General features: G+C 36.5%; 2 protein-coding genes across 2 annotated transcripts in view; both read left to right on the top strand.

The window, feature by feature from the left end:
• LOC110455488 (ectopic P granules protein 5 homolog) overlaps nucleotides 1-18,961 on the top strand; it is a 46,678-nt gene extending 27,717 nt beyond the window's left edge. Inside the window, exons 29-45 of the mRNA XM_021505655.1 lie at nucleotides 739-816; nucleotides 1,395-1,537; nucleotides 2,447-2,615; nucleotides 3,198-3,392; nucleotides 3,804-3,935; nucleotides 4,350-4,431; nucleotides 5,655-5,800; nucleotides 6,303-6,495; nucleotides 6,734-6,904; nucleotides 7,794-7,969; nucleotides 8,300-8,479; nucleotides 9,366-9,523; nucleotides 10,194-10,393; nucleotides 11,202-11,450; nucleotides 11,788-12,007; nucleotides 13,204-13,410; nucleotides 14,814-18,961. Of these exons, the coding sequence (XP_021361330.1) occupies nucleotides 739-816; nucleotides 1,395-1,537; nucleotides 2,447-2,615; nucleotides 3,198-3,392; nucleotides 3,804-3,935; nucleotides 4,350-4,431; nucleotides 5,655-5,800; nucleotides 6,303-6,495; nucleotides 6,734-6,904; nucleotides 7,794-7,969; nucleotides 8,300-8,479; nucleotides 9,366-9,523; nucleotides 10,194-10,393; nucleotides 11,202-11,450; nucleotides 11,788-12,007; nucleotides 13,204-13,410; nucleotides 14,814-15,120 (3,006 nt within the window). The 3' untranslated portion in view covers nucleotides 15,121-18,961. The remainder of the gene's footprint in view (nucleotides 1-738; nucleotides 817-1,394; nucleotides 1,538-2,446; nucleotides 2,616-3,197; nucleotides 3,393-3,803; nucleotides 3,936-4,349; nucleotides 4,432-5,654; nucleotides 5,801-6,302; nucleotides 6,496-6,733; nucleotides 6,905-7,793; nucleotides 7,970-8,299; nucleotides 8,480-9,365; nucleotides 9,524-10,193; nucleotides 10,394-11,201; nucleotides 11,451-11,787; nucleotides 12,008-13,203; nucleotides 13,411-14,813) is intronic.
• A 2,820-nt stretch (nucleotides 18,962-21,781) lies between these two features.
• LOC110455240 (homeobox protein prophet of Pit-1-like) overlaps nucleotides 21,782-26,707 on the top strand; it is a 15,299-nt gene continuing 10,373 nt past the window's right edge. The window contains exon 1 of the mRNA XM_021505244.1: nucleotides 21,782-21,882. Coding sequence (XP_021360919.1) covers nucleotides 21,834-21,882 — 49 coding nt within the window. The 5' untranslated portion in view covers nucleotides 21,782-21,833. The remainder of the gene's footprint in view (nucleotides 21,883-26,707) is intronic.

Genomic DNA, 26,707 nt, shown 5'->3' with positions numbered 1-26,707 from the left:
AGCAACTTCTGAAGAAGAATCAAAAAGCATAGAATCTTATAATAATATTTTGCTGGTAGTTTCAACAGATGGAGCCAACAAAGTTTGCGAGGGAAATATTTTTAGTGCAATATAATATTTAATGAGAATATTTTGCTATGACTGCTTAAATATTCAGGTGAGCGATACAGGCCCTCTTGGGCCTCTTGTTTTTTCTTCTCTTGCTTCTTATTGGGGACAAAGAAGGACAAAATATTGATCTGCTTCCCAAATTTTATTGCTTACGATTTTTCATCTTTTTCCCTCTCACTTTTAATTCTTTCCTTTGATATTTCCCAAGCTGATCTAGTTAGCCGATGTCAGGATTATGTGACGGGTGATAGAGGTGTTATGTTCCTCTATTGAGGTTATAATGTTTCACAGCCTAGCTGCATTGGGGTCAGAAGAAACTTGAGCTAGACATTTCATTGAGATGGTTCTTCAAAGTGGCTCTTGCAGTGCTTATATAGATATATATTATCTGCAAATGCCGACTTGACTGTAGCTGTTTATGACGAACAAACAAACATCAATGCTATCTACTTTCTCATGCTGCATCTGTGTCACCCTAAAATACTAGTCGCTTCCTACTGACTCGGCTAGGGAGAATTTCTCTCTAGCTCATTCAGTAAAGCCTAGGACTAGTAAGCCAGAGGTCCCAATGTTTGAGTCCTACAAGAGGATTTGAAAAATTAACGACCTCTATTACATTTGTTTCAGGTGAAGGTTACCATAGAGTGTAAGAGTGTCATCAACCCCCTACACAAGTGTTCTAACCCGGCAGTCGTCCACGTTAATGTGAGTACAGTTTTAGTAAAAAGATATAGTAAAACCATGTTCGATCATTTCTCAAAAACATTTTCATTTATTCAAATCACATTTCGACTAAATGCTTGATCTTCTCAAATGTCAAATGAAACAGTAAAATATCTGAAATTTGTTTTAGATGAAAGAATCATCTTGACCACAATAAAAGATTGCAATGCAGACAGACTAAAATAAAACATTGAAAGTTACTAATAAAGTAAAAAACATTTCAACAATTGTTTACACAATTTTTATATGAAACCAAAGTGTTTTGAGATCTTTCAGCTTCTATTTTAGCATTAAATCATTTATATATTTTACAAATTGATTCTTTATTCTGTGAAACTTTTGTAAGGGTTGCATCAGAAGTTTTAAAACGTAATAATAGATTTCTTAAAAGGCTCCTGAGGAACAGCTTTTGAACTTGGTCTTTTGGAAAAAATCCATGACTCATAAAGACATTTTATCATATAACTTAAAAAATTGGTATAAATAAAGTTTGAAGTAAGAAAGGAATCATGGAAAACTTAATGAAAATGTTGTTCTTTCCTTCTGTTCTACCTTAACAGATCAGGGAGAAGGCTACAGATGAGGTGGTCCAGAGACAGACTGACGAGAATCGAGCCGAGTTCAAACAGCTGATGATAGAGGGACACAACCCTCCCCCACGGGTTGTGTGTGTGTCTGTTGTTCACTTGGAGAACGCCATCACGTGAGTAGTCAGTCCCGAGACAGTTTTATACAGACTTGTCATATAATTCTATTGGGAAAATAGTTTTGATTAGGAGTAGAAATATTAGATTTCTAATGCCTCCTATGAACAACATTTACTTGGTATGGTAACATAAGTTCTGCACCTTATTAGATTTTGGAGCCATTGGTCAAGGTTAAATTGTCAAAGCTCACACTTGACCACTTTTTAAGTAAATGGATATGGACAAGATAGCTCATGAACCCTAGAACAGATTCAGTTTATATTTACACAATAGTATGGTAACATCAAGTTCCAAACCTATGCACATTTTGGTGGTCATCGGTCAAAGTTAAAAGGTCAAAGGTGTTAGGTCATGTTTGACCTCTTGTTGACAAGTTGGAACTACCTTCTGTATACTGAACACATGCACCTAGGCCGCATTCATTTATCGCGATCCAAACGGTTGGACTGGTTGAACCAGGGTTGTTTGTTTATGAATTAAGGTTGGACCTAGTAATCTGATGCCGCTTTCAGGCAAGCTTTGATAAAGTCTTGGAAGACCTGCGTTACCATTTTAAGCAGATCTGCCAGGATTTATACCTGAAAATGTTACATTTAAAAGCAGACAAACCAGTTGAACCGGATACGCAAAAGGGGCCAATTTTGCTCTGAAGCGGCACCAGGTCATGCCTCTATTAAATTGTGGCATCCTAATCAGTTTGACATTGTTAATCGCTGTAAACTATTCTATTAAACAAATTAATTATCTCATTGTCTAATAGATGATTGTTCAGAACACCTCAGACTAAGTTCCACTTAATATGTGGTTCATTACAAAACATCATCCCCCGATTAAGACAATTCTGTCTTTTAAGAAAAATGGGCATTAAGAGATTTTAAAAGCGTTGCCTTGTGTTGTAACTGTAGGATGCTGGTGAAGTTGTCGCGGAGCTGTACAGATGACGCCCTCCTGTCTCACTACAACGACGTTGCATGCTCACTCTTCTTCCACGTGGCAGAATCCTTCAACGATGACATCCAGTTTTACCCTCCCACTAAACAGTTCTTCTCCTCATGTATGGACTTACTGGGAAAGGTATGCTGTTTGACCTTAATTGCAATAGAAGTGTTGGTTAGAAGATTATTTGCTTTTCAAATAGTTGTATCATTAATAGGTATATTTGTAGATACCTCTTTCAGTCATAGTCGAGGGTACCCTGTTTTGTGTTTAAATATGTCCATGAGTTTGTACAATTATACTACTGATAAAAGAAGAAGAGAACATTTTTTATTCTGATGATATCTCCCACTCTGAGGTCCCAGTTGGATTGCTTTCGATTACTCACAATACTTTGCCTTGTTATCACAATTCATTATCTCAACTCTCATTTTTCCAAATATTTCTAAACCTTTTACAGAATTTCAGGGTGAGATGTGCCATTGCTGAACTCTGTTTTTAAGTAAAACCATGTCATACATAAATACCAATAACAGGGAGCTAATGCTGTAGCTCCTACACTATCATGGGCATGGATGACGGTCTAAGGGTCATTTGTGGAAAGCCCTGCTGTTGATTCATACCTAGACTCTTTTACATCTGTGAAACGTTTTAGTCTTGTCACTAATAGCCTGTGATCCTTGTTATATATAATTATTCTGTTGCCATGGTTACTTACAGGAGTTCATACAACAAAACCCAAGTCAGACAGAGTTTGTACTCCAGTTCTCATTGGACAACCCAACGTTGGCCGGCCACATGTCGCCACATTTCATCCCGCTCAACAGTGCCCAGCTTTATGTGGCCATGTACGAACGCCTGGTTCAGGTCCTACAGCAGCAGGCCCCACACCTTGTATTTACACTTCTGACAAAGGTAAAATACCAGTAGCCTCGTTAACATTGTCAAATGACGGAGAGCTAATGCTTCAAGCCCTACATTAGCGGTGGCGTGGGTAAAAGATCTCGGGGTAGTTTGTGTGAAGGCTTGCCATGCTTCAATGTGTGCAATAGCATGCTGATATTTTACAGGAATGTTTGTTTGAGGTTTAACTTTGGTGGAGTGAAGCCAAAACGGAATATGATCATAAATGTTATGTAGCTAAAATAGCTAAAATGAAGAATATTAATTTGCTTACAGAAATTCAAGGAAGTCTTTTAGACATCCATTTGAATTTATTTAGATGTTCACAATAAGCCTCAGAAAAACTCTTTAACATTGCAATTATTTGACTTAAAAGGATATTATAATACATACCTGTAATGTATTAAAATGATGTGTTGACAGTTTGACATCGATGAATGGCTGACAAAGTCCACTCCTGCCCTGACGGAGATTAAGCGATATGGAGAGGTGTTAGGACGAGCCTTGTACAGCTGCGGGGCCAACCCAGACAGCAAGCACGAGCTAGTGTTTGAGTTACGTACTTGTTCAGCTGCAGGGCCAACCCAGACAGCAAGCACGAGCTAGGGTTTGTGGTACGTACTTGTACAGCTGCAGGGCCAACCCAGACATCAAGCACGACCTAGTGTTTGAGGTACGTACTTGTACAACTGTGGGGCCAACCCAGACAGCAAGCACAAGCTAGTGTTTGAGGGACGTACTTGTACAGCTGTGGGGCCAACTCAGACAGCAAGCATGAGCTAGTGTTTGAGGTACGTCCTTGTACAGCTGTGTGGCCAACCCAGACAGCAAGCACAAGCTAGTGTTTGAGGTACGTACTTGTACAGCTGTGGGGCCAACTCAGACAGCAAGCATGAGCTAGTGTTTGAGGTACGTACTTGTACAGCTGCGGGGCCAACCCATTCTTCAAGACACTCTCTATATTTTCAGATTTACTGTACACATATGAACAGGCTGCTCCAGCACAGATTTCCCAGCAATGTAATGGTGGTCCTGAACATTCTGCTACAGGGTAAGTATTGTCTGAATCAAAATTCTAAATGGATGTAAAAGGGGATGTGGTGGAGGTCGGGGGTGAGAAAAAAGTATGCCAGATGTAAAAGGGGATGGGGTGGAGGTCGGGGGTGAGAAAAAACCATCATGGATGTAAAAGGGGATGGGGTGGAGGTCGGGGGTGAGAAAAGACTATGATTGATGTAAAAGGGGATGAGGTGGAGGTCGGGGGTGAGAAAAGACTGATGGATGTAAAAGGGGATGGGGTTGGAGGTTGGGGGTGAGAAAAGACTGATTGATGTAAAAGGGGATGGGGTGGGGGTCGGGGGTGAGAAAAGGCTGATGGATGTAAAAGGGGATGGGGTTGGAGGGTGGGGGTGAGAAAAGACTATGATTGATGAAAAAGGGGATGGGGTGGAGGTCGGGGGGGAGAAAAGACTATGATTGATGTAAAAGGGGATGAGATGGAAGTCGGGGGTGAGAAAATAACTATGCTGGATGTAAAAGGGGATGGGGTGGAGGTTGGGGGTGAGAAAAGACTATGATTGATGTAAAAGGGGATGGGGTGGAGGTCGGGGGTGAGAAAAGACTTTGATGGATGTAAAAGGGGATGGGGTTGGAGGTTGTGGGTGAGAAAAAAACTATGCTGGATGTACAAGGGGATGAGGTGGAGGTCGGGGGTGAGAAAAGACTATGATTGATGTAAAAGGGGATGAGGTGGAGGTCGGGGGTGAGAAAAAAACTATGCTGGATGTACAAGGGGAGATCCATCACTGCTGAATATATTGAGGAGGTGGGGTTCAAAAACCAGCATTGCTGGATGTAAATAAGGGAAGTGGAGGATGAGAGTTGATGCAAGTTGCTGTTGAGGTTCTGAAGGGGTGGACAGTGAATCACTAAATGATCTATGCTGACACTTTTTCATCAAAAACTTGTCAAGGAAAAAGCAAATGAAAGCTGTTTTGGCTGTGTCATCATTGTCATAGTACTCTGTGATGTGACACGGGCTGATTTTAAACATCTGATATAATATCTTTGGCTATGTGATAAAAACACTAAATAAAATTGTCACATGGTCAGAGACTTAAAATTGCCTTAATTAAGCAATTAAGCCCTTGTCCTACTTTCGATCAATCTTTGTTCACTAGGGATTGGGGGCTTATTTGCAGTCATATACGGTAATATATTTTGCAAAATAATTCACAAAAATAGCTGATCAATGTTTCCATGATAATTTGACAGGTTCAGACCAGCAACAGATCCATGTGAAATGTTGGAATCTGTTTCATATGGCATGCTTTGGAGACAAGGAGGTACAGAGGGAGGGGTCACCAAGTAAGGAAAGTGACCAAGAGCTGATACTGACCACAGACCTGACAACTGACCAGGTAAGTACAGGGGAAGGGGTCACCAAGTACGAAAAGTGACCAAGAGGTGATACTGACCACAGGCATGTCATCTGACTGGTAGGTACAAACAGTGAGGTTTCCTTGTAAGGAAAATGACCAAAAGATTATACTGACCAGTGACCTGTCAACTAAAAAGGTTTTTGCAGAGGGAGCTTACTTATAAATACAGGTGTCCTGAAGATTATACTGACCACAGACCTATCAAATCTATGGTTCAGATGGTGGGTCCACTGTTTAACAAACTGACCAAGAGGTAATGCAACCATAGACCTGTCAACTTACCAGGTGAGCACAGATGGAGACGTGACTCCACACCCAGTAAGGGAAACAAACACAAGATAATGCAAATGTGATGACCATTTGCTTTAGGACAGGTCGGAAGATATTTTATAGGTGATATAATTCATGGGTAGATACCAGTACAATGTATAAGACTTCTCCTACACTTAAAGTAAAGTTGTTATTTACCTATGATTCGCAGGTACGTGAGGTGCTACAGTGGATAGGGGCGTACTACCTCCAGCTGAGGATGTCTTCGCATGACCTGTCCATGTTTGGTCTTTACCCCAGCCTACAGCAGTACATTCCCTATCTCAAGTGTACCATCAGGGATTTGCTCGTCTGTGTCACTTACAAGATGGCACCACAAATTCAGGACGGCAACTTTAACCAAGGTACCCATTCTGGTCTAATTCGTCTTTATTTTCCAAAACTTTGGATAAAGTACCATTCACATTAAATTATATAACTTCAAGCTATATATTTACATCTCTCCCTTCTCCAGCTTAATCAACTCTCTCTGCACATTAATTAGCACCATAAAATATGCCCACTGCATTCATGCTATTGTATACGCCGTCAACATGAAAGTCAATCCTTATTTCAAATCGTTTATACTTTACCTGTTGGCAGTACTGGACTTGCTGTGGCAGACGACACTAGAGACCTTCAATCCCTGGATACAGCCCCTCTCCAAACAGGAGGGTACTCTGTATCCATGGATACAGGCTGACGCGGAGTCTGGCAAAGAGATGGTGAAGGCCTTTCGACATGTTCTGTATAATATCTACACAACCTTTCAGTGTAAGTGAAAACTTCTTTTTTCAGGGAAACCATGTTTAGGTAGGACTCAGAAATGTGGTCAAAATTACGCTTGATTTGATCAGGTAAAGCTGTATTTCAGAAAAGGAGAGATTTTGTACAACATGTTATCTGTGAACATACTTATACCAATAAATGTGCACTTATCGTCGCTGTAACAGCTAAGAACTGAGAGAATATACTGCCTTACTGGCATCTAACTTTTCTAGCAATGGGATATGATTAATATAACGTGGGCACCCGCTCACTAATTCAGCAACGTCGAGCGTGGTCAGTAGTTGGATGGGTGACCGTCCGCACGTTACATTTGGTGTCAGCGTAGTGGCTCTGTGTTATCATGTTAGGACAGTTTCCGGTGGTAAGGGAAGGTGCGTTGATACACAGGGAAAACCTACCAGATTCTCAAGGCCAAGTCTCAGAATGAGACTCTTTGAAGGGGGGAAATAGAGTATATAACAGATATGGAATTTGAGAGACAAATACTGCCTTACTGGCAAGCTAGCTTTTCCAGCCATGCACAATAACCTCCTGGGGACCTGCTAGCTAGTTCAGCAATGTCGAGCGCGGTCGGTAGTTGGATGGGTGACCGCTCACATGTAACATTATGACAGTATGAACTGCCATGGCTCACATTGATATTCTATGAAGCATGTGTTAGCATTTCATGGTAAATATGTTTGTACTGTACACGGGAAAGGTTTGTGACCAGTTTACCATTTACTCTTCAAAAGTAAAATTTATATTATCCTTGTGCTAATTTCACTGTTCACATTTGAATAACTAGGCATTGTTTACAATGTATAGTTCACTATATAGATGCTGTTATGATAAATTCGCCCCTGGTTGACTTTGAAACGGTGTTATTATACAGATGTATGTGTGCCGTACCAGCGCGACATCCTGTCGGAGGTGTGGCAGTACTTTGCCTGCGTGTTGTGTACCAAGACCACACCTGCACATGTGACACAGGTCTACACTGAGGTCCTACGACACCTGCCCTGGGACCGACTCACCCCAAACATCCCCGTCCTGGAATCAATGATGCAGGTAAATTATAAGTACAACGGCAATTACCTATTCGTTTCTAATTATCGTTACTGGTAATAAGTATCTCTTCAGATCTGACAGACTTGCACAGTAGTAACTAACAATGATTTTTTTCTGACATGTCTAGTCTGTTTATTGTGGAACACAACATTTGTTATCCATTATGGACAGGTGTTTGAATCTTATACACATGTTCAATTCACATAAAATTGTGTAGAGGAAGTTGAATATTTTAAAGTCTTGACCAAAGTTTTCAAAGCCTGGTTAGCTTTATAAGAGTTTTACGCAAGTTTTCAAAATGCAATTAAAATGAAATATCTGAATTTACAGCTGAAGGACACCAACAATGCTGAGAGTTTTGAGTTACTTGCCTACATCGTGTGTCAAGTTGACTGGACCAGTGTGCTACAGTTCTACGCCCAGTCATACCCCGGGGAGGGACCGACCAAGGTCCTCAACTGTGTCCTCACCCTCCTCATACAGAGCTTCGGGGATCAGAAACACATCGAGGTAGGGGGAGATCAGCTAAGGATAAGTATATATATCGGTATTGTCTGGTTGTGCTTTACTTGTGTCATTATAGTAAAAAACATATTTGATGACTAACCTCTAACAAGGCTTTGGCAGTAAGTTTACAAACAATCGCTTGAAGGAACACTGTGTTTTAAACTACTGTTTACAAATTAAACAGGATCATAGATTTATGCATTATGGAAAGAAACAAAGTTTTAAATTGAAAAAAATAATGTAAACTTCTTGATGCTGCAATATTTATAAAATAGTGTTTTTATTTGTGTAAGATAAGAAAAGATGCTTTATGAAATTTACTGAACATGTATCTCAGAACAATCACTTCAATTTAACTAATTCTCTGTGTTATAACTTAACACAGCCCTACAAACACCGCTGATTACATATTATGTTTTGGTAATGTGAGTACATTACTTTTTATTGTTTACTTTTTATGACTTTGATTCGTTTTCCATTAGATTCCACTCTTTATGACTTTGATTTGTTTTCCATTAGATTCCACTCTTTATGACTTTGATTTGTTTTCACTTAGATTCCACTCTTTATGACTTTGATTTGTTTTCCATTAGATTCCACTCTTTATGACTTTGATTTGTTTTCACTTAGATTCCACTCTTTATGACTTTGATTTGTTTTCCATTAGATTCCACTCTTTATGACTTTGATTTGTTTTCACTTAGATTCCACTCTTTATGACTTTGATTTGTTTTCCATTAGATTCCACTCTTTATGACTTTGATTTGTTTTCACTTAGATTCCACTCTTTATGACTTTGATTTGTTTTCCATTAGATTCCACTCTTTATGACTTTGATTTGTTTTCACTTAGATTCCACTCTTTATGACTTTGATTTGTTTTCCATTAGATTCCAATGCTAGAGCAGAAGATGCAGATAGCAGAAAAGTATGATTGGCAGCCATTGGCCTCCGACAGTTTCCGCCATGCCTGTAATTGGCTGCTTCAGACATGTGACCCTGGGTGTGTCTTGGTGGAGAGATCGTCGTCGACAGCTCTAGGAACTAGGTCTGTACCTGCACGTGCGGGCAATACTGGAACACCCATTGACTCTGTGATAACCAAAACAAGATCATATAAGTCCTGTTATTGCTGATGTTTCGTGTATTTTTCTCTCTCATAAATGAATAACTTATATTTTATTATTTTATAATTGATAATGATGATCCTTTACTTTACAGGGAAGTTCAAATTTTTTATCTGATTTCATTAAAACTTGGCACCAAAATTGCAAGGTCCAGTTGTTCAAAAGTTGATTAGCTTGATCAGTGATTAGTGCAAACAAACTTGTGTATCTTTAAAACACCACTATTTATTAACAGAGTTAAAACTTTTCAGAACCAAATATTTTAGAGTAAAATTATATGCAAAATTACGAGTTTCTACGTTGTATATTGACCAAATTGTTAGAGGTTGAAAATGAAGTTAAACAGTGATTAAGCTAATGACCTTTTGAACAGCTGGACCCTGGTGTTGTCAATCAGATCATATTAAATATATAATATAACATGGAAAGCTAGCTTGGTTAAAGTTGCATCAGGGTTCAATATCAGAATGGTCCCTCACTTGTAGCTAGACTATATGAGTATATTTGTATATATCTCATGGACAGCCAATCAGTATCAGTCAATCAGATTATGTTAATTATAAACTATAACACGTAAACACTCTTTGACAGGTTGATTAAAGCAGCATCAGGGTTCAATGTCCAGTACTCTGGTCAGTGGACGTCCGAGTTGTCGACCAAACGTCAGTGTTACGTCCACACCGTAGTCCAGCTTCTGTGTCAGTGTACATTTGGGACCAACATCAACCTGGGCAATCTGTCCACTGCCATTCTTAACCTCATGACGGAGACGGAAACTGTCGGTGCTTCAGGTACTGTATAATTAGCACAGGCTTCAAATTGTTACAAAGTTAGATAGTCCAGAGTTTTCACTGAAATGTTTAACTCAGAACATTTCGAGGCTACTTGGGAAATTAAGCATTGAATTTCTATATACAAATGGTTACACTGGATCAAAGTGAAATCACATACCAATGGTATACTGTTAGCGGGAAGTGTTCAGTGCGTTTTAACTTTTAACTTTTTCGCTCTCGGTAATGAGAGAAAATTTATCATGACAGCAAATATTAGTAAAACAATATCATATAGATAGAAGATATATGCCCAGAGCAAAATTAATACTTGGCAAATATGGATTTCAATGGTAGAGGGCAAATATTTGACTGAGAGAAAGTTTTTTTCACAGTAAATTAAACTGTCATGGATGAGACAGTTTGGTACGTATATGAGTATCAACAAGAATTATTGTGTGTAAGGGAAAATAAGCATGTAAAAACTGTTTGTAGATATCAGAATACTGGTAAGTCATTAAAAACTGTTTGTTGATTACATATGACCTTTATTAGTACGAGGGAATTTCCCATTAGTTCAGTTGGTAGGGCAATTGACTAGGAGGGAATTTCCCACTAGTTCAGTTGGTAGGGCAATTGACTAGGAGGGAATTTCCCATTAGTTCAGTTGGTAGTGCAATTGACTAGGAATCCGTGTTCTCCTGTTCTTTTCAAAGCAGAGGCACTTAGAGACCATTTGTGGACACTCTGTGGGGCCCTTGCTGAAGTGTTATGAGTGTTAGGGATCTAGTTACATACTTTTCTATATTTGAGATGTCATTCATTGTAGTGGTGGATTTGAGAATGCAACGAGATGAAACTTTAGATTTGGTCAAAGAAATCTTTGGTTTACTCAACAACTGTAACCCGGAAAACAATTCCCTGGATGTTGTCATGACAACGGTTGTCGAGTGGCTGCAGTCATCACCACGAAGCATCCTCCTGTTGCCTTGTGTCAAGGCTGCATCGCGTTGCCTCGCCTCCCACACACAGATTGTACGCATCGTGGAGGAATGTATCCATGTTTACTTCAAGGGAGGTAAGAAGGATATTACAGTATTCATTGTAATAAGCCATAACAGAGTGTCTGAAAAGGTTTTCTGAAGGGACTGTCCAATCATAATTGTGTTGTTACCTTGGCTTTATACTTTAATAGTGAAGTATTTATGTATGCTTGATATGTGTGGCTTCTTGACTTGAGTTCAGAATATTTAAAATAAAAATATTCATTATCTTACCGATCAATTATAAACAAATCGGGAGGTTGCTGAAAGCTACCCGTAAATAGTATTTAGTTGAGAGTATTGTTGAATGTTTGTTTAATCTGACAATTTCTCGACGATTATTTATAAAACCTATGTGACTCCGTGCCGTAGGGATGGACCAGACTGCGGGTGGAGGCTGGGACCAGGTGTTAGCGGCTATACAGATACCGGACTTGAACACTGAAGAGTTCCTCGAGACCGCCCTACAAGAGGAGTCGTATCTACTGCTGTACGGATACTGTGTCCTCCAGCAGCCTCTCTGTCAAGACGTTGCACAATTCTCAAACCTCGTAAACATTATACTGACCTGGATCAATAAAGCCAAACCTACGTAAGTCATATAGGCAAGAATTGAAAAATTACACAATGAATTTAGATCACAACATTTCAGTCCAATAACCATCAATTTTCTTACCTCACAAACTCTTCATTGTTCCAAAAACGTTTAGGCCGAAACATGTCCGCACTGTGGATAGAGTCAAGGAAATGTAATTTTTGGACAAGAACTAGTGATGTTGGACAGGAACTAGTGATGTTAGACAGGAACTATAGTGATGTTGGACAGGAACTAGTGATGTTGGACAGGAACTAGTGATGTTGCTTATCCTTTCTTTTTGAGATTCTAAGAATTTGAGAATTTAAGTAAGCTGTACAGCTGTGCTGCACTTGATCAGAATTGTGTAGGGGTGTTCTACACTCAAAAAAATCCACAAATACTACATTGATTTTGAACAGTAAATCCAGACATCTGTTATTTTGACTACATTCCTTTATTATGATTAAAACGGTTGAATCGGTTGAACATTTGGGTTAGAAATAAGGTTGTACCTAGTAATCTGGTGATGCTTTCAGACGAGCCTTGACAAAGCCTTGCAAGGCCTGCATAAACATTTGCAGGTCTGCTAGGATTTCTCTTAAAAACAGACCAACCGGTTGAAACAGATATGTGAAAGGGGCCTAGGTCTTCATTCTTACAGACCACACTGACTATGATTAATAACATCAATCTAACATGGACTGGAGTATTAAAAAGATGAAGCCAATGATTGCAAATAATTTCTTCCCTTTCATAGACATCTTATAATACTGTAAGCATATCAGTTTTAACGATGTACTTATTTAAGCTGTTTTCATGCTATGTCTTGTCTGCTGATTTATGTTTGTTGCTAAAATTAGACCATATAGCACAGACTATATCCTAACCATAATTTGAAAGATTTCACAGGACTAAATGCCAACTCACTTGCATACATACATGAAAGAAACCCTCTATTTTGGTGTCAGATTCTCAGCCGATGTACCTGGCTTACAGTGCTATACACCTACTGTACACAACGTATTATGTTGTAGTCTATTTTAGACAACAACACTTGCACTAAATATACACCAGTATGTTGGTACTGTGATTCTGCTAATTTAAGAGTGGGCTATTAAGTTGAAATCCCTTTGTACGCTAAAATATTAAGTGTACTAACATAAGTATGCTAACAGTGATTGTGAAAACTCAACTCCATTTCTTTGTTTTAGTGCTGAAAATGAGTCGAAGCTAATGCTGCTGTGCTTCAAGCTCCTAGAACTTGTGCTTCTACAGCTAGACTTCAGGACCAAGCATGCAGACTGCATCAAAACTCTCAATGCCTTTGTGGCATCCCTACACCAGCTGGGAGAGGACAGAGCCTCGACTGGAATCCTTGGGGCTATTGGTTTCGGCAAACGGTCCACACTCTCCATCAAGTAAGAATCGGGATACGTAGAACACACTATCCTTAGAAACAGATAAACCTATTTTGGCAGTCTAGCTAGCTCCTTAGAAACAGAGAAACCTGTTTTGGCAGTCTCCTTAGAAACAGAGAAACCTGTTTTGACATTCTAGCAGGACCTTCTTTCAGTCACATTGGTCCAGCTTCATTCTCTTGATCATCATGATAACATGAATGAAACTTCCAAAATAAAATATGCACAGCTGAAGTGGAGTGGTCGGGTGGTGCAGTGGATAGCGCAGTTGCCTTTCACCCAGGCGGCTGGGGTTTGATTCCCCGATCGGACAAGGTTGGGGTCACCTGCCCGACCACGTGGGTTTTCTCCGGGTACTCTGGTTTCCTCCCACACTTAGACCTCCCACGCGCTAACATACGGGCTAACAAGAGTGATTAATATAAGTTGAAATAACTTGTTTCATAATTAAAGTTTATAACTTGTGACCTTGCTAACAAACTGTGAACATTGTGACCTTGCTAACACACTGTGAACATTGTGACCTTGCTAACACACTGTTAACATTGTGACCTTGCTAACATACTGTGAACATTGTGACCTTGCTAACATACTGTGAACATTGTAACCTTGCTAACACACTGTGAACATTGTGACCTTACTAACACACTGTGAACATTGTGACCTTGCTAACACACTGTTAACATTGTGACCTTGCTAACACACTGTGAACATTGTAACCTTGCTAACATACTGTGAACATTGTGACCTTGCTAACACACTGTGAACATTGTAACCTTACTAACAAACTGTGAACATTGTGACCTTGCTAACATACTGTTAACATTGTGACCTTACTAACAAACTGTGAACATTGTGACCTTGCTAACATACTGTTAACATTGTGACCTTGCAAACATTCTGTGAACATTGTGACCTTGCTAACACACTGTGAACATTGTGACCTTGCTAACACACTGTGAACATTGTGACCTTGCTAACACACTGTGAACATTGTGACCTTGCTAACATACTGTGAACATTGTGACCTTGCTAAACATACTGTGAACATTGTAACCTTGCTAACATACTGTGAACATTGTGACCTTGCTAAACATACTGTGAACATTGTGACCTTGCTAACATACTGTGAACATTGTAACCTTGCTAACANGTGACCTTGCTAAACATACTTTGAACATTGTGACCTTGCTAAACATACTGTTAACATTGTGACCTTGCTAACAAACTGTTAACATTGTGACCTTGCTAATATACTGTTAACATTGTGACCATGCTAACACACTGTTAACACTGTGACCTTGCTAACATCTGTGAACATGATGATGTCAAATTTCATAGCGGAGTATTGCTGTTTTAAAATAAGAATGTTTTGTTGAATTAATGTTTGATTTCCCTTCCAGATTTCGTGTCATTGCCCGCAGTCTGTCCGCGCTGGTATCCTCACAGATATACGGAGAAACTGTACTGCGCATGCAGCCAAATGAACCACTTGCCAACACCTCACAGGCAAAGACTGAGGTTGGAGCTCTTCAGGCCTTGAAGTCCAATAAACAATACCAGCAGCATCGCAGCGAGATCCAGTCAGCGTGTGATCTTGTGATGAACGAACATCATTGTCTGCGGGATGTCTTCACGCTCATGCGTAACTTGTGTGTGGCATTCTACCCAGACAAAGAATATCTCTCTGTGATTCACCAGTACAAGTAGCTATTGGCCATGTGATCTGTTCCCATAGCAACAGGTCTAGTGATTTGCTTGTGTGATCTACACATATTATACGAACCCAGAACAAAAACCCACCTGTCATGTTTGAATATGACCTGTCTGCTGTTTTCACTTTGCATATAGATACTGGTCATGTGATCTGTCATGTGACTTGTAGGCATAATACAATAGGTCATATGATATTTGTCCAAGGAGAACTTATTTGAATTTGAAAAGGTCCCTTGTTTTGTCATGTTAACATGTTGTTAAATGTTGCATGAAGTTATGGATCATTATTTGAAAGGCATTAGTTCATATACCAGTTTCATCATGTGATATGTTGCTATAAATAAACACATTGTGTCATACATTACTATAAATATAAATGAACCACTTACTAATTTTGTGCAATTATACCTATCACTTTATGTCATAATTCATAAATATGTTTAGACATGTTAATTACATACAAACGTGTTTGAGGGATAATTATGTAGCAGAACTGAACTGGTTCAACTGCTGGTGAACATGTAACTCAATTGCTGAGAGTGTCTGTCTATAGTTCCGAAGGTCCTGGGTTTGAACCTCAAAGTCTGTCCGTGCATTTACTCGCTCCTTTTACAATAATGTACATAAAATGATAATATTAAAGGTAAAAACTGGTTTTTTTTTAGTTAACTGCTTTTTAAAGATGAGCCCTTGAGGAATACCAAGTAACCTGTCATAAACAGATAAACTGGTGAGAGACATATAGAAAATGGCAACCCTTTCTGTAGCATAATAGATAAAAAAATAACTCAGATTAGCCCCAGTTTAAGGAACAAACTCTACCCTTAATTACATGATGCGAATTGTCTATTTCAGCAAATTTATTGATAAGATTAAACAACAGGTTAAGCCTATATGAATTGTCTTCAGCTGTCTATGGCATATTTACTTCGATGTAGTTTGGTACCCATTTGTACTGCTAGGTAGTCTGGAATAGTCCATGTGAGATCTGTGGAAGAAAATAAAGAACTTCATCTCTGGTTCTGAGTGTAAGGTAGAGGGACCAGGGCTCAGAACTTCACTTTATCAATGACCGTGACATATCACAGCATCATTGCTTGCTAAGTCTGGTTTGTTGACCATATGAGAAGCTATCAAAGGGATTTTATCCTAATTTGGGCTGGTGCATCCTTTGGCCAAGGGGACTCAATTTTGTATAAACTGTAAGTGTGGCCGCCCTGGGGGCAGAGGTGGGGCCAACTAGGAGAAATTTGTTGATTTAAAGTCAACATCTTGCTTCAAGTAAATAGTAAGGCCGTTCCAGGAATAATGGGAGGTAGGGAGGCACTTTTTCAGAGACCACACCACCCATGAAATATTAAAAGTGATCTAATATAAGGAATGGTACACAGATCTGGTTTTAACCCCACCACCCATAATATGTTAATACAAGTGCCTCCCACCTCCCCCATATGATGAATTATGGAATAGCCCTTTATTTTTAGTTTTACAAATGTCTTTCATTATAAGCCTGATAATGTTGTGCAATTACATGACCTCTATGTTACTGTAAAATGTTACTATATTTAAATGAATTATTATTGTTCTGTATATATATATAATGTAGATTAATAAGTGTATATAATGTATGATGTATAGATATTAGTGTATATACATTGCAGATTTTGAGATATAGAGGTTGAACAAGACATACAAATGTATATACAGCCATCGATTGCCATGTTTTATGCTTTAAGTAGTATTGGATTTATTACAAAGCTTACTATATACCGGTAATATGTTTAAGTTGATATTAAAAATATCTTTCAAAATACTCGTTAATGCATACATAGTCTTAAACGTCATTCATTTTGTTTCCTTTAAAACTGAACAGCTGTTATCAAAATACTGTATGCTGGGAATTTTTTGCTGCAGTTAAATTTTGAGCTTTTTTTTAGCCTTCCCATTGTGATTGTGTAATGACAGCTATGATAAGTAAACAACACAATAAACATAACAATTAAATGTGAAGGGCGAAATTAACACTGGGCGAAAATTGATTTTGTGGACGAAGAGCGAAATTAACACCGGGCGAAAATTGATTTTATGGATGAAGAGCGAAATTAACACCGGGCGAAAATTGATTTTTGGACGAAGAGCGAAATTAACACCGGGCGAAAAATGATTTTATGGACGAAGAGCGAAATTAACACTGGGCGAAAATTTCCCAGTCTACAGTATTCACCCAGTGTTAATTTCTCCCTTGACATGTAATTACTAAACAAGGTATTATGTGTACTAACTTTTACTGCCTGATTATTTTGCCCTTGTTTCAGAGGGCAAAACATATTTGAAAGTTAAACTGGGGTAAATGTCCTTGTATACAGTACTTGATATCAGAAACTGATGTTTGTTGCCCATTTCACTATAAAGGACCAGTGTTTATTTGTTGTATACAGTGTCATTGATATTGTTTTTCTGTTCATTTTTTGGTGTGTTGCTGGTTTTTGTTTTGTTTTTGTTTATATATAATCAAAACCATTGTGAGAAAGTATTAAATGGAGGGATAAGGGGAGTAAGAGTGGTTAAGATAGGGTTGGAAATGGTTGCGATGTCGGGGTGGGGAAGGGGGGCCCCGATGAATGAGATAGGGATTAATAGAATCTACCTCGACCTTGACAGAGAAATTTCAAACCAAAGAGACAACCAAATAATCATCCTGGGGGTTGGAGATATCTGTATCTATAACACCATCAAGATATGTGCCATTTTTTCTCCCATCATTCCAATACTATGTTTAAAAACAATAGTTTTCAGCAGTTGTCTTGATCTGCACACAGCCTTTCCTTTCAAGGGCTGATTACGATGTCAGGGTGACAGAAAAATATGGGAGACAATTTGGTCAAAGATGGGAGAGGGAAATGTTGCATTTTGGGATAGGGTGATTGAGATGGGGGCGGGTGATTGAGATGGGGGCAGGTGATTGAGATTGGGGCGGGTGATAGAGTTGCCCCGGGTGATTGAGATGAGTATAACATCATTTAGCGTAAAAAAGTGGTAGTGTTATTAATATATTTTCATGTTATTTTACAAAACAAAGATTTATGAGTTGTTTGTTATTATTTACTCATGTTCTATGTAGATATATTACATATACCCTGTATTGTGATTTATAGTGCTTTCTGCCTTTTAAGATTAGGAGAGAAATATTCCAAGCAATTTTAACTATTCTTACGTTCAATCACAGAGTCATTCAAAACAAACTTAAGAATATTTCGTTTAGATTGATTATGAAATTATTTTCATTTTTACAACTCCTAAATGTGACAATATCAGCTCTGTGTTGTCCTCGGACAACTCAGTAAGTGTAAGGGATAAGGTGATGTAAGAATTGTTTAAATTGGTTGAATATTTCGACCACGGTGTAAAAGATAGAGGAACGTATGAAGTGGATTAGACTACTGTAGTTATTGTGTGTTTACTCTGTCTATAAGTTAAAGATATGTAATATGTTTTGTGATGTACGTAAATAAGTTCCACGCATGATGGGAATAAGTTACAGTGTATATAATTCATATACATTGTGTATAATGTATATGATATACATTATATGTAATAATTTATATATAAAAAAATATGTAAAGTAGACATGCTTTATATAATGGTATTGGTATTAACATTATATATAATGTGAATTAGTTACAAATAAGTCATGGTTTTACATTTTATATACATTGTATAATGGATCGATCAGTAAGATGGTACAGTGGAACCCACTTATTATGTTGTACATTGTGTTGTGTATAATGGAAATAAGTTATATAATGATATATACATTATGTATAATGGAAATAGGTTAGATAAAACAATATGCATTATGTATAAGGCAAATAAATTATATAAAGAAATATACATTATATATAATGTAAATAGATTATATAAAGCAATCTGCATTATGTATAATGGAAATACGTTATATAATGATATATACATTATGTATAATGGAAATCGGTTATATAAAGCAATATGCATTATGTATAATGGACATATCATTATATAACTTATTTCCATTATATATAATGCATACTACTTTATATAACTTATTTCCCTTATATATAATGCATACTACTTTATATAACTTATTTCTATTATGTATAATGTACATATCATTATATAACCTATTTTCATTATACATAATGCACATATCATTATATAACTTATTTACATTATGTATAATGGAAATAAGTTATATAATGATATGTACATTATACATAATGGAAATAAGTTATATAATGATATGTGCATTATGTATAATGGAAATAGGTTATATAAAGCAATATGCATTATGTATAATGGAAATAAGTTATATAAAGTAGTATGCATTATATATAATGGAAATAAGTTATATAAAGTAATATACATTATGTATAATGGAAATAGGTTATATAATGATATGTATATTATATATAATGGAAATAAGTTATATCCTTTATCAAGACACAGTGTCAAACAGAACAGTTACATGTACATATACATCATATTACAAGAAGATAGAACTGATATACTATAATTGAAAATATAGCTCTATATATATGTATATACATGACACAGTATATATATTAGGATATTACTGAAGTATAACCAACTTGTGTGGAGTAATTTGATGATTTCAAGTCTTGCTTCTGTTTGGTAGAATTTTATGAACGTTTTATTCTGCTGCTGTCTAAATTCATTTTCAAACAATCTTATCGTTTGTAAATATTACTGTTGAATGTAACTGTAGTTTAATAATGTCAATGTGATGGTGAAAATAAGCTAACCTCTCTCCTCACTCCTGAAACAGGTTCAGGGGCAAACTTTGTATCAAGACTTTTTGCTATTTTCCAAACAAACTGTACAAAATTACCGATAAATGGAACAGCAACTGTCACTGAAAATGATTTGAGATTCTGAATATTAATCTGCTAAAATCAATTCTCGTGATAGAATTAGATTAATGAAGTTCTGACTGTACATTTTACACTTGATCCTCCTTGATCAACTCTGATTTCCAGGATTACCAAGTTATTTTCTGTATAAACTGTTACGTTTGTTATCAGATTTCAAAATGATTTGGTATGAGATCAGTATGTAGAGCAATAGCTTGAAAAGGTGTTTGTTTTCACAATCAAATCTTTCTCACATGAAATCAAAGTTTGCTATTTTATAGATTAATACAGATAGTTTTTAGTAACTCTTTCAGTTTAAATTGAACATGAAAAATATCATTTTAAAAATAAATAGTTTTGATTTATTTGCTTGAAATGTTTTTGCAAAGAAAATTTCAGAAAAATACCCACCTTAAAAATGCATTGATTTTATGATCCGGCATTGTATGTGTCAAACGCACGTGACACAACGTTTCAAGATTAACTGCCTAGCAAAGGGACCGGTCGGTCTTGAAACATTTCTCGTGTATAAAGCAAAACTTGGATAGATATCTAAATCATAATTTGTACAATTATCATCAGAGAAATATTTGAGAAAAAAAACAACACAAAATGTTTATTTTTTATGCTTGAAATGTGTAGCAATATGTAATCAATATATAGGCCTACGGTGGGAGAGCTAGAAACAAATACTATGTAGCATGATTATTATCTGTATGAAGTGTGTTTTCGTTATTTTTTGAAAAGATTCATTCACTTTTTGCAGTATGAGAGTCCTACTTGAACTAAACACTTGTGTGGATACAAGTTTGATGTTGGATTTATCGTGAGAGTTTTTCTGATATTAGTTTGTTGTGAACGTTTATTGAAAAGAGGGGTCTCTTTGATGATGAAGGTGTGTTAGAGTTGTCTCCCTTACACATTGACTGTTGTGAGGAATAAATAAATGAATTTTGTTATTTCTTTTTTTTTATGTTATCTTTTCTTATAGCTTAAAATTGTTGATATACAGTTTAAATTATACACACACACAAAACAAAATAAACAAATCATATTTCATAAAAAAGTTGGAGCATAATATTTGTGATTAAAACAATTGTGATTAAAACAGTTGGAAATAAAATGTGATACCATAAATAAAATTGTCAAAATATTTACATAATCATGTCAGAGGTATACATTGCATTTATAATTAAAATCATATCAATTGTTACAAAATATATTTAAGTACTATTTGTTGTGTCAATCAAACCAATGAAATAGACACTGTTTTCGATATTGTTTTACCAATCAGGACAAAACAAAAGCACATTGTAATATAATTATCACAATTGCATTGTGACGGTTGGCTGTGTATCTTTTACGTCCTGGCGTGTACACATATTGTTCGATGTGTCTATCCACTAGACCGTGAGTATCCCCCCACCCCCGGGCCGTCGATCACGTGTTGATACCCAACACAGGTAAATACGGACATGGTTTCCCCATGTATTCTTAGCGATTAGTGTACATAGCCTAATGCTATTGTCATTTGGACAGTATTCTTCAATGGGACCCGCTTACTGCATTAATTAAACACACTAATAAAACACATACTGATAGTGTATATATAACTTGTTTATTTTATTATTTACTTTTATCAGCGCGATCCAATGAAAATCCGGTCTATTTACTCAAAATTAGAATTGCTCAAATTTTGGGTAATAAAAGGGTCGGAATTCGCTGTTGGTTATCATAATATATTTACATTTGAAAGATCATTACTGTGTGTATTAGTTCTCCGGATATTCTACCGTCACGATGTGTTCCTCACAGACCGACTTCTCCATGAGGAAGATCCTTGGTATCGGTAAGTCACCTAAAGTTATGTCTATTCCAAAGGATCATGAAATGATATTTCATATAGTCTCAGTGTAACTTGTTTAAGTTGGAGGAAATCCTCTTACGGAAACTAGCTCTTTAGTGAAAGCCTTCAATAAATTAGATTAGTACATAATTACTTTTCTTAAGTATATATACGTAAGAAAAATAACTATGTACTACTCTAATTATCAACTTCAAAAGTCAAAATGTTTCATGGCCCTGGGACTAGAAATATCAAGACTATTGTACATTCCTATATTTATATATTGGATAGGTTGCAGGTTGAATTAAATATGAACATAATCTTAGAGGTTATGAGGATACAATTTAAGTGTCCCTGTTTTTGTAAAGCTTCCATTCGGTCGTTATTTGAAAACAATACTATTTAAATTAGGTCTAACATTATCAGTTCTATGTATTAATGGGTCTAACATTATCAGTTCTATGTAATAATGGGTCTAACATTATTAGTTCTATGTATTAATGGGTCTAACATTATCAGTTCTATGTATTATTGAGTTAGGATGGACATGTAGTTTAATGCCTGATCAATTAAAAATATCGAAAACTCACAATATTTTGTAAAGGTTGAAATGTATATTATACATATACACAGACAAACAAATCACCAGAACGATTATCGAGGACTTTAGCTGGTACTTGTTCAACTTTTTGAACTTTTGACAAAAAAAGCATTCCTTTTCCTTAGATGACCATTTAGAATATCAAAAAATCAAGTTTGGTTATTATGCCATGTTTTGTATTATTTTAGTAGTGTAATTATTTTGGTTGTTATTAGCTACTGTATTAAAGTTTTGAGCAACCAGGCCATACCAGCGTGTTGTGTTTAAATGTTTAAACCCTTACATACATAAAACTGCACTCTTGTTACACACTTTATCACTGTAAAGTGTGCACGCTATAACTGCTAATATGCAATTATAGTAATTTTTTTGGTAAATTTTGATATGATATGAACGACTGCCGGTACACAACCGTATTTTCTACTGGGCTGTATTTCTTTCATATCTCGTCTCAGTCATTACCTCTTTCTCTTTGAAACTGATAACTGATTCGTCAGTCTAATATAATGGGACAGAAATAGGTCTGTTTAGTTTAATAGGATAAAAAAAACATTAACCCTCAACTTCATCTATTTAGCGTTTGTCAGTATATCTTTGATCGAACCCCGTGAATTGTGTTTACATACCAACATAACTATTGATATATTTTTTGGAAATTAAATATGCTGCATTTTTTTTTATTATTTCCTAACTATTATTTTCACCTTTTACGTTCTTTTTAATCCTGACATGGCTAGATTAGCATCCCTGATCTTGCTATGATTTCGTCTGTAATTATTTTTGTATATATAGGAACACCTACTACCGAGTTTATATTAAATACAACAATTACGTAAGTGCCGTATTGTATATTATACGGATTAAATTACTATGGCCTGAAAAAAGCCACTTAATCGTGTAAATATACTCACCAACTTAACTGACAAAACTAACATTTCATTTGGACAATTATCGTGTTGACACGTCACGAATTGGTGTCTTTGACAGGATTGTTATGAGATAAAGATAATCTGTATGTCTACAGGGTAAATCTACTGATTAAACTAAGGTCAAGAGATAAATCTTACTCGGGGAAAGGGAATACATACCCCCTCCTTCCCACGCTTGTATTGTTACTCGACTAAGATTTTGATGAAATTTAGGTCTTAACTGAGGTACCTAACGATACTAATTTACAATGAAGCATAAAGTGAAGATAGGATCAGAACTATATACGTGACCGATCAGGGAATATCGAATTAAAAAACAATTTTCGTTATAATTGTGAGCTCAATATATTGACAGGCCCGTTACTACAATTAACAATACATTCTTATTTACGATGACGTACGACTCAACCTTAAAAAAAAAAACCAAAATCAAAAGTTCCATAAATGAATGTTTAAGATAACGACAAACACCCCCTTCTGTGCATTGTCCTTCTAAATCATTATTTTACTAAGAAACAGGTAAAATATCTATATTGTGAATGACAATTTTAGGAACTGCTAGCTAATTCCAACACTGATAAATGATAACCACAAGTATAACGTAAGTCGTTATTTAAATCTGAAATTTGATGGATATTTTATAGAAGTAGAGACTGCTGTAATTTTAGAAACGGCCTCGGTTTACACTCGTATTCGAAGGTATATAAGTTTTACACCAATGGTAAATTAATTACCGTGGTAATTAGACGTGAGTCATTTTCATGGTTTCAGTTTTAACTCATTTGAGGTTATTGTTAGGTTAATACCACAAACGTTAATGTCCGTGGTCGTAAACGCTCTGTATGAGTTCCAACCGTTTCAAATAAGCATAGCATAAAAATACGTCCTAATTTAACTTTTCGTCATCTTTGCCTAATATAGACGCACCGCCGAGTTTGTTTTTCTGTCTCGTGAGTGTACTTGATTTGTCTAAATAAGGTCAAGTTAATGGTGCTTAAACATATACAAATCCGTATTAATTGGAAAAACATGTATTAAATTGTATATGATGATTAAAAACATCGACTGGGAATGAAGGAAATTTAGTAAGAGGCGACTAAATTTGGGACCTTATCTCTTCTCTCCTTTCTAAATAACTTTCTTCTTCCTAATGTCTCCCTTGACAATGCCTCACTTTTGGCCATTTGTTGAGCGTTCGCCCCTGTGAGGAAGGCTTTGGGTTCTGTCCCCTGGCCGAGACATACCAAAGTCTTTAAAAATGGTAGTTTATACTCCTGCTTAACGCTCAGCAAATTAGGAGTGGGACGACTGGTTCGCCCGTTGTCAGTATAATGTGACCGGGTGGGGCGTCCTGCTGGGTGTCTTCGGCAGAATGTTTCAGTGAGGTAGCACTATAAAGTCGGCATCAGTTTCGCGCTATCACAAGGAGACAAACACGAACATATCGCAGCCTCCCAATATACACACACATACACTACATGCATGCATCTTGCACCCAGGGGAGGCCGTCCTTAAATGACCCTAGCTGTTAATAGGACGTTAAACAAAATCAAACAAACAAACAAAAGGAAATTTAACTATTTGATATACTCCCATTCTCTGAGATGTCCGAATGGACGTTATTAGTATCTCTGATTATTTTTGAACGAATACAGACTATTTCTAGCTAAGAACAACATGCTGAACATGTATAATAATATATTTTTGGTCGGACGTAATATTGCTATTTTCCCTTGTTTACGGAAATTGTACTCGTGATTGGATTCCCGAACTCAATTAGTGTCCAAAAATCAGAACACTTGTATAGAGTCACGCCCTTCATATCTGGCGCTCGACTGACCACAAATAACCAAAAGAGGTATATTGAAGTATTGTAAACAGATTCATATTTCGGCATGTCCGAATGATTTACTTGAGACCGGAAATGGAAATTTTATTCTCGGTGTAATTTAATAAACGACTAACCTATATTTTGTAACCCTGTGCTAGAGGAACGTGTGACTCACAAGGGTCCTAAATGGGGTCGAACACGGAAATTATACTAATGTGATACTAGACTGACAGATAGGAATATATCACGATTAAATCCCCTTCTAAAGCAAGTCCAGCACAATACAGAGTAGGGCGGAAATCTTGTCAATATTGACTGTTTTATCGATAAATAATACGTACTGTCTGGTTAATTTAACTGCAGTGTATGCTTCACTATGTTGCTTTAAAATGTACACATCAGCATAATTGATTACCAATGTAGCCATCGCTATAATGATATACAATGTAGACATCACTATACCGATTTACAATGCAGACATCACTATAATGATGTACAATGTAGACTTCACTATAATGATTTACAATGTAAACATCACTATAATGATTTACAATCTAGACATCACTATAACGATTTACAATGCAGACATCACTATAAGGATTTACAATGTAGACATCACTATACCGATTTACAATGCAGACATCACTATAATGGTTTACAATGCAGTGTATGCTTCATTATATGTTGCTTTAAAATGTACACATCAGCATAATTGATTACCAATGTAGCCATCGCTATAATTATTTACAATGTAGATATCACTATAATGATTTACAATCTAGACATCACTATAACGATTTACAATGCAGACATCACTATAATGGTTTACAATGCAGTGTATGCTTCATTATATGTTGCTTTAAAATGTACACATCAGCATAATTGACTACCAATGTAGCCATCGCTATAATTATTTACAATGTAGATATCACTATAATGATTTACAATCTAGACATCACTATAACGATTTACAATGCAGACATCACTATAATGGTTTACAATGCAGTGTATGCTTCATTATATGTTGCTTTAAAATGTACACATCAGCATAATTGACTACCAATGTAGCCATCGCTATAATTATTTACAATGTAGATATCACTATAATGATATACAATGCAGACATCACTATAAGGATTTACAATGTAGACATCACTATAATGATATACAATGCATACATCACTATAATGATTTACATCACTATAATGATATACTATGCAGATATCACTATAATGATTTACAATCTAGACATCACTATAACGATTTACAATGCAGACATCACTATAATGGTTTACAATGCAGTGTATGCTTCATTATATGTTGCTTTAAAATGTACACATCAGCATAATTGACTACCAATGTAGCCATCGCTATAATGATTTACAATGTAGACATCACTATAATGATTTACAATGCAGACATCACTATAATGATTTACAATGGGATACATCACTATAATGATATACT

Source organism: Mizuhopecten yessoensis, unplaced genomic scaffold (assembly GCF_002113885.1).
Source record: "Mizuhopecten yessoensis strain PY_sf001 unplaced genomic scaffold, ASM211388v2 scaffold923, whole genome shotgun sequence".
NCBI lineage: Eukaryota > Metazoa > Mollusca > Bivalvia > Pectinida > Pectinidae > Mizuhopecten > Mizuhopecten yessoensis.
Note: the sequence above shows the minus strand (reverse complement) of the source record. Positions and strands in the feature narration are given on the sequence as shown.